This window comes from Dendropsophus ebraccatus, chromosome 15 (assembly GCF_027789765.1).
Source record: "Dendropsophus ebraccatus isolate aDenEbr1 chromosome 15, aDenEbr1.pat, whole genome shotgun sequence".
Lineage (NCBI taxonomy): Eukaryota > Metazoa > Chordata > Amphibia > Anura > Hylidae > Dendropsophus > Dendropsophus ebraccatus.
In genome coordinates, this window is record NC_091468.1 from 66,987,136 (window position 1) to 66,995,405 (window position 8,270).

Here is an 8,270-nt window from a genome sequence, read left to right on the forward strand (position 1 = left end):
TCTAGTCTAAAACCGGCCCTGATTACATATACTTTCCATGATACTAGGAACGTCCATTGTGGTACGCGCCTCATGGTGAAATGTATTACAGCCCTCTATCTGGCCCTTCCGAATGTAACCCAAGTGTGCGTCTTTTTGGGCGGAAGTTTTCGATTTGGATACCATCTTCGTTCAGTACGGCTGATATATGTCCTTGCTCTGTACATACATACATGACTATATACTTACCATACATTTTTTATATAGGTATTGCTCCCTGTGGAATGGAGCCCATTACTGCTTCCCCCCCAATCTCCTTGGAATGTAATACGAGCGGGTATCATCTTGAATAGTAGCTCTGACACAGGCTCCGCCCCTTCCTGAAATGCGCTCCGAACGCGAAAGTGTCTCCCATAGTTCTTCTAGATACGGTATTTATCCAAATTATTTCAGCTGGGAGGCTGCTCCTGCCATCTATATAAACTATAGCGCAATGGCTAATACCCACATACAGCACATAGAAGGCAGCGGTAGCTGAAAGCAGAATGCTACAAAAAACCTGCTCCATCTTGTCCTAAGGTTTTGTCATTGTTCCCCATTGTCAAGCTGCTATATTAAAGGAGAATTGGCATAAAATTCAAAAAAGCATGGCAGGCAGGGGGTGCGGGAAAAAAAATAATAAAGGAATCTCGCCCGTCCCTCCGTACCACCACTCCAGAGTCCCGCTGACAGACACCAGATGTTATTTGTGGCTGGAAATCAGAAATACCACGTACCCAGCTCTTACAGTTGCAACATCAATGTCCAGCTGAGCGTTTGCCCACTCCCAGTCCCGTCCCAGTAACTGATTGGTTGAATGGGCAGTCGCTCAGCTGGGTATGTGGCGATGCAGCTGGAAGAGCTGCAGGAGGCCACTAGCTGTCAGCTGGACCCGGAAGTGGCGCTACAGGCAGGAGGACAGGTAAGTTTACCTTGTTTATTTTCAAACATTATGTTTTATTGGAGAGATATCTGACCAATTAATATGACTTGTTTCTGGGACATCTTTAGTACTCTATCGGGGAGATTTATGGTGTAAAGTGAAACTGGCTCAGTTGCCCCTAGCAACCAATCAGATTCCACCTTTCATAGAGCCTGTCTCTGATTGGTTGCTAGGGGCAACTGAGCCAGTCTCACTTTACACCATGTTTGATAAATAATAAATAAATTGATTACATGTACTGACTTACCTCTCCCTGTGCCTGTGTTGAGCAGCTGGACTGCCCTAGGGACCCCTGCCGGGCTCTGCGATGACACACTGCTCCAGTCACTAATTGGCTGAGCAGCCTGTCCATCAGCCACAACAGGCCTTTTCCCAGGAAAATACCTTCTGGCGGGGGTCTCGTGGCCAACTGTGCCGCTCTCCACGGGCACGGGGAGAGGTAAGCCAGTACATGTAATCAATTCCCCCCCGGCTCCTGACGGATTTTATAATCTGCTGTACTTCTCCTTTAAGATTTTTTTAATTGCCGCTAAAGCGCATGATGTGCGCCTTGACAGAACACCGGTGGGATTTCTACAGCCCATCCTGCCACCAGCAAAAATTATAGGTACACTTTAAAGGCAAATAATATATCTCATTAATCATGTGAATAATGGAATGAAATACTGATATTAAAAAAAAAAAAAAAAGAGAGAAATAAATAGCGATACAGAATTTTAAATACCAATATCGTTCACTTAAATGACGTGTGAAACAGTACAAGGTTGTTTCATTATTATTTTTTATATTTAAGGATTTTCCAACTGCAGTGAGAAAAATATCTGAATTCTTTCGGCTTCCACTGAGTGAGGAACAAATCCATTTAGTAGCAAAAAACACTTCATTTAACTCTATGAAAGAAAAATCTGAAAATACTCATGGAAAACTAGGTGACTCATTCTTCAGAAAAGGTAGGTCAATAATGCAAATGACAAAAAAGGTGAAGTGGAAATTGGGTCATATGAAAAGTTTTTTAAATTAAAGGGAATCTGTCAGAACCCGGGCCCTACCTGAGGTGCTGACAGTGTGCTGTAGTTGGCAGTCCCCTAGTGAGCATGGTACATTTTGGTAATTTGTCCATGCAGTTAAAGAGGAGTTGTGTCTCAGCATTTGTGCCGCACTCTGGCACACCTCACCACTCCTTCCTCCTCCCTCTTCTCAATGAATAATGTCTGCTACCAGGCCTCCTGATCACTCAGTTGTCAGTCAGTATCTGCCAACAGAGGACTGATCTGCAATCAGAAATAGTAGAATCTCCTATCCTGTGTTGGAGCAGTGGTCTAGGAGTAAATCACCTGTCTAGAGACCAGCAACGTTTTTTTTCTTTGGTTTCAGTCCCCTGATGGAAATAAAATATAGTTTGTTTGTTTTTTCAATCAGGTCCAAATTAGTTTTAAAATTATAATTTTTTTTAACATTGATGAGAAAAATAAAAAATAAATATAAAGTTATTTTTTTTAATTATCATAGTTTTTTAATACAATGATGAGAAAAATTAAAAAAATAAAAAAACTATATTTTTTCTCATCATTGTTAAAAAAAAATGACTATACTGCATTTCATTTCCATCAGGGGAATCAAACCAAAGAAAAAAAACTGTTGCTGGTTTCTAGACAGGTGATTTACCCCTAGACCATGGCTTTAACTCTATATCTGATTGCAGATCAGTCCTCTGTCGGCAGACACTGGCTGAAAGCTGAGCGAGCAGGAGGCCAGGCAGCATTGATTATTTATGAAGAAGACGGAGGAGGAAGGAGTGGTGAGGTGTGCCAGGGTGCAGCACAAACACTGAGCCACAACTCCTCTTTGACTCTTCATTACAGTAGGAGACGTGAGATTGTGAATAATCCACTGACACATTACCAAAAGGTACCACGCTGACTAGGGACTGCCAGGTACAGCACACTGTAGGCGCCAGTGGTGGGGCAGGATGCTAACAGATTCCATTTCAAATACTTGATTTCTCCATACACTAATTTCTTCCCTCTTACAGTACATGGAGTACAGTCTGGTTTTCGACCTGGTGGGGAATCTAGGGACAACATGATGAAGACAGTTTTATTGGTGTCTTATCTTGCATGCAGGGACCCCTCTTGTTTCTCTCATCTGTGGATGCAGAATGGGCTTTTGAGAAAGTTCACTGGGGATTCTTGGGTGCACTCGGGACCATGGTTGGGGCCAATGCATGATAGTATGTATTCTAGCAATACACTCAACACTACAAAGGGCCAATGACCCAAATAAGCCCCCTGCTTACCTCCTCTCAACCACTAAAACATACGTTTTATCATTAACCAATAAAGTAGTAGTATATTTGGCTTACTCTGATAGTCATGGCGTAACCTATACCTGGCGGCCCCTGGCGGCTCCTGGCGGCTCCTGGCTGCATTTGATAGCTGAGGGTCTCTGCTATTAAGTGGCATGAGTGATCTCCGATCTCCACGGCTGCCATGACTTATCTACTCTTACAGTCTGTCAGGCCTTTGCAGCAGATCACTGATAAATCAATACAACGAAAGGTTACCTAAACAAGGTACAAAAAGGATATACATGTTTTTAAAACTAAAACTATTATATTAAACATTTAAATTACCCCCATTTTTTAAATATGTGCAATACAAACTGTATACGTAAAAACAATACCAAGATTTGGTATGATTTACATTATTTTTGTCTCATCATATATCACAAAACATGAAAATAAAAGTGAATAAAAAAAACCTACAAAAACGTGGCCACTTTCTTCCAGAGACATCGCCACTCTCGTCTCCAGTTTGGGTGCAGGTTTTGTAACTCAATCAATAAAAAAGAAAAAAGATGATGGTACTGCCTGGCTCTCCAACCTCGGACACTGGTAGTGTGAACTGGACCAGACACAGGTGGTGCTCTTTTCTGAATGCACAAGTGTAACCAATAGACGTGTCAACAGAATAATGAAAGGCACTCACCATCGCTTGTAAGTCAGACCATCCGGCTTTATTGTAAAAATACAGAGATAGCTGGGGAGAGGGTTCATCAACAGGGCACTAGAAACTGTTGTCACCCATTCCTGTCTCCCCCGCTATCCCTGCGTTGTTGCAAAAATGCCGGATGGTATGACTTACAAGCCATGGTGAGTGCCTTTCATTATTCTGTTGATAAGTCTATTTGTAACTCAGTTCTATTGACCTGACCTGGAGACAAGAGCGGTGCTGTCTCTGGAAGAAAATGGCCATGTTTTTATAGCGCTAGATAAAAAAAAATCTGATTTATGCCAAAATGGGACAGCTAAAAACTATAGATTATGGCACAAAAAATTGTCCTCATACAGCTATGTCGATGGAAAAGTTGTAGGGATAAAAAAATTTGATTTAAATAATTCTTGTTAAGGCTAGGTTCACACAGGATAAAATAAAAGTGAAACACTACTGTAATGTTGAGTCATTTTTTGCGAAAGGAGATGGTAAATAACGAGCATGTCCATCATATGGACAATGGTCATCAGTAACGGACGTTATTCTACACAGTGTGTGCCCCTTTTTCCATTGACTTTAATGGAGCACATTATTATATTGAAAATACAACCGTATTTTTGCCTCAAAATTCCAGCTGCATTTTACAGTGTGTGAACATAACCTGAAGGTAACTTTTTTTGTTTTTATTTTTTTGGTAAATAGGAGAGATTGGAGATTGGAAGAATTATTTTACTGAAGATCAGAGTAAAGTGGTGGACGCAATGTTTGAAAAATATCTTGCTGGAACTAAGCTGGGAGAAATGCTGAACTACGAGAAGTACTGCAAGTTCTAGAGATATCAGACGATACCGGACCATAAACTCCCACCAGACTGGAGTCATATTCGATTATTACTAACTGATAGTAAAAGCACATATATAACCGCATTATTATGTGTTTCTTCTTTTAGTCAATAAAATAATGCCAATAAAAGGATTGAGAGTTTTTTTTTATCATTCCTATGGTAAATTCAAATAAACTGCTCTCTCATAGAGATCTATGCAGAACATATGTACTGCATAGATCTATTAGATCAGTGATCCATTGCTCTGGCCTGCTGGAGCCCAGAGCAATGGATTTCCAAGCTGGGATCAGCGCCATTACAGCGCAGAGCCCCAGCTTGGTAACAAGCAGGGATCATCCCTCTGTGATAGCGGAAAATAGCCATTTAAATGCAGCTGTCAGCTTTGACAGCTGCACTTAAATGGTTAATTAGCCAGGAGCGGTGATCAGCCGTGCCAGCTAATCCCTGCGGTCACTGGCTGCTGATAGCAGCCAGGAGCCGTACGGTTCATAACAGGAATGCCCTGGGTCGCCTTGGGGTTAAAGAATTTGCAAGCAAAATTTATTAATGACTTATCCTTAATAGAGATCAGCAAATCTACAGTAGGAACAAAGTGACTTGCTTCATTCCTGTCTGCATTCTGCTCATCCAGCTGCTGGCTTTGAAGGCTGCTCCACTGAATGCTGCTCCTCCCTGGGTGCTGGTCAAAGATGGATCCAGTTTTGGGAAACTGAGAGAATCACTTAGTTCCTACTGTAGATTCACTAATCTCTGAACCTTACCATCAGACATACTGGTTGCTGCCACCTGCCACCCTGCCAACCCAAGCTGTTCATGAGGACCACCGCCATTCACAGTAAAACAGAGCAGGAAACAAACAGCGCCGTACTTTGTGTAGTGGCCAAGCTGTGTTACTGCAGCTGAGCTTCTATTAAAGGGATTCTCCGGCAAAAATATTTTTCATTCAGATGATCTGGTTTCAGAAAGTTCTATACATTTGTAATTTACTTCTTTAATTTAAAAATATTCAGTCGTTCAGTACTTATCAGCTGCTGTACGTTCTGCAGGAAGTGGTGTATTCTTTTTCACCTTGATTGGTCAGGGTGGCAGGTGGAAGCACTTAACCAATCTGATCATTTTTTCCTGGAAAACCCTTTTAATGCTGCCCTATCTGCTGTGCAACAACCCTCCCCCTGCTCTGTGCACCAGGTAATGGCGCCTGTATTTCAAGTCATAGACATAGCTCAATGGATGGCTGAAGATTAACCAGGGACTAGGAAAATAAATAAACCACACAGCCACTGGGCATGGATACTGAGATATTACTACACGCCAAGAACTTGTGCACTAGATTTCTGGATTCAATGTAGGTGGTGAATTTTGCCAGATTCTGTCAATGGTTGGAGAATTATTACCTGATGTCATTTATATTGGAAATCTGGTACCTTTGTAATTGATCCAGAATATTGTCGCGTTTACATCAAAACATTACCAACATTTTTGTAGTTTTTGTAAAAACATCTATATTTGTTGCTTACATGGTATACTCATTGTAACATCACCAAAGCACCAGAAGGTGGCAGTAGTTACACGATTTTGTTGTAAAATCTGATGGTCACACTTTGGTCTCCCGGCTTTGTGCTCACAGTATTTTAAGAGATCGTCAAACTTTCAGACATTTTTCTGGCGTTGTTATTTCAGCTGTCCACATCCACGTTTCCTCCAGCTGTTTTCCGTCCACTTTTTGACTACTGCAAATGCCCAGAAGACGTCCCCTAATTGTGAATGGGAACTGAAAGGCGTCTTACCATTTAATACAATGTATTTTAAAGGGTCATTTTAAAAATGTTTTAAAAAGATGCAAAACAGACTTTTTGGATGTATGTTGTCAGTGTGTGACCCTCATTTCGGTTAGTATTTTTTAACCAGAACCAGGATAACTGACACAGAGAGAAACTTAAATGGAAAGAAATGCACCTTTAGGCCATGTTCCCACACAGTATTTTGCTCTGTATTTTGCAACCAAAACCAGGAGTGTAAACACAGTGCGCATATCCACAGTAGGAATCGTGATCAGTTGCACCCAATCTAATTAATTTCTCATGAATCACAGGTGGGGAGGCACATATAAATATAAAACCTAACTTTTATTAGATAATTTATAATGAATTTAATACCCCACATAAACAAACCAATACACAGAACAAAAAAGAAGAAAAACACAATTGCAGTCACTCTAAATTAGGACAATGACCAGATTACAGCTATCTGTCTAATTTTTGTTAGCATTGGTCAAAGGTTCAAGAAAACAGACAGGGTAGGAGGATACACTCGGGGTAGGGACCTCTTCATCCTATTATACCCTAGCCGAGTGTTGCGTGTTATCTACCCCTTCTCGCACAGGGGGGAGTGGGGCACTCGCCCTAAAAAGGGCGACCCTTACCCTGAACTACCCCTTGGATGAAAAAGCCCTATTATACACTAAAGCAATAACGCAGGTCCCTTACCCTCCGACGCGTTTCCTCCAGGTAGCTGGATTCCTCAAGGAGGTAAGGTGCAGTACAAGGAGAGGTTATGGCTGGGCTTGACGGCTGTTGCAGTGCCAGAAGAGCCGTCATACACTCTGTGATAGTACGCACGCTGAGTGTCTCTAGCAGCAGTGGCTGCAGACATCTGCAGTCCTGGTCCGGGGGTTGCTGCATGGCAATTAATAAATGATTAATAAATGAATAGAATTCTGTAAAGTTTCCCAGTCGTTATAAAAGTTTAAAAATCTAAATCAACAGTAGATGGGATATAAAGCAAGTTTGCAATTTACAATTATTTTTTTTCTTATAGTGTAAAACAAATCCAGCTATACTTACTTTTATACAGGTCTAGTCTCCTGAAGGCAGCTATATAACAACTATATTACTTGTATCCAGGTACAGTCTCCTAAAGGCAGCTATAAAACAGCTATACTTGCTATATCCAGGTCCAGTCTCCTGAAGGCAGCTATATAACAGCTATACTTACTGTATCCAGGTCCAGTCTCATGAAGGCTGCTATATAACAGCTATACTTACTGTATCCAGGTCCAGTCTCCTGAAGGCAGCTATATAACAGCTGTACTTACTGTATCCAGGTCCAGTCTCCTGAAGGCTGCTATATACCAGCTATACTTACTGTATCTAGGTCTAATCTCCTGAAGGCAGCTATATAACTTCTATACTTACTTGCATCCAGGTCCAGTCTCCTTAAGGCAGCTATATCATAGCTATACTTAATTGTATCCAGGTCCAGTCACCTGAAGGCAGCTATATAACAGCTATACTTACTGTATCCAGGTTCAGTTCCATGATAACTAAAAAAAAAAATGTATGGTATGACGACAGGGACACTTTAAAAACTCTCTGCTGTTTCCCAGGAATATTTTGTTACACTGGCAGAGATTATGTGCATTTTTGCCCTCTGTCATAGACTCCACTATTTACACACTGCTGTTCTCTATATA

At 41.3% G+C, this 8,270-nt stretch overlaps 1 protein-coding gene across 2 annotated transcripts in view; it reads left to right on the plus strand.

Moving 5' to 3' along the window:
• The window catches only part of LOC138773770 (sulfotransferase 6B1-like), a 25,190-nt gene extending 20,261 nt beyond the window's left edge, over positions 1-4,929 (plus strand). For both annotated transcript variants that reach the window (XM_069954144.1, XM_069954145.1), the window contains exons 6-7: positions 1,755-1,911; positions 4,657-4,929. In XM_069954144.1, coding sequence (XP_069810245.1) covers positions 1,755-1,911; positions 4,657-4,787 — 288 coding nt within the window. In that variant the 3' untranslated portion in view covers positions 4,788-4,929. The remainder of the gene's footprint in view (positions 1-1,754; positions 1,912-4,656) is intronic.
• The last annotated feature ends 3,341 nt before the right edge of the window (positions 4,930-8,270 follow it).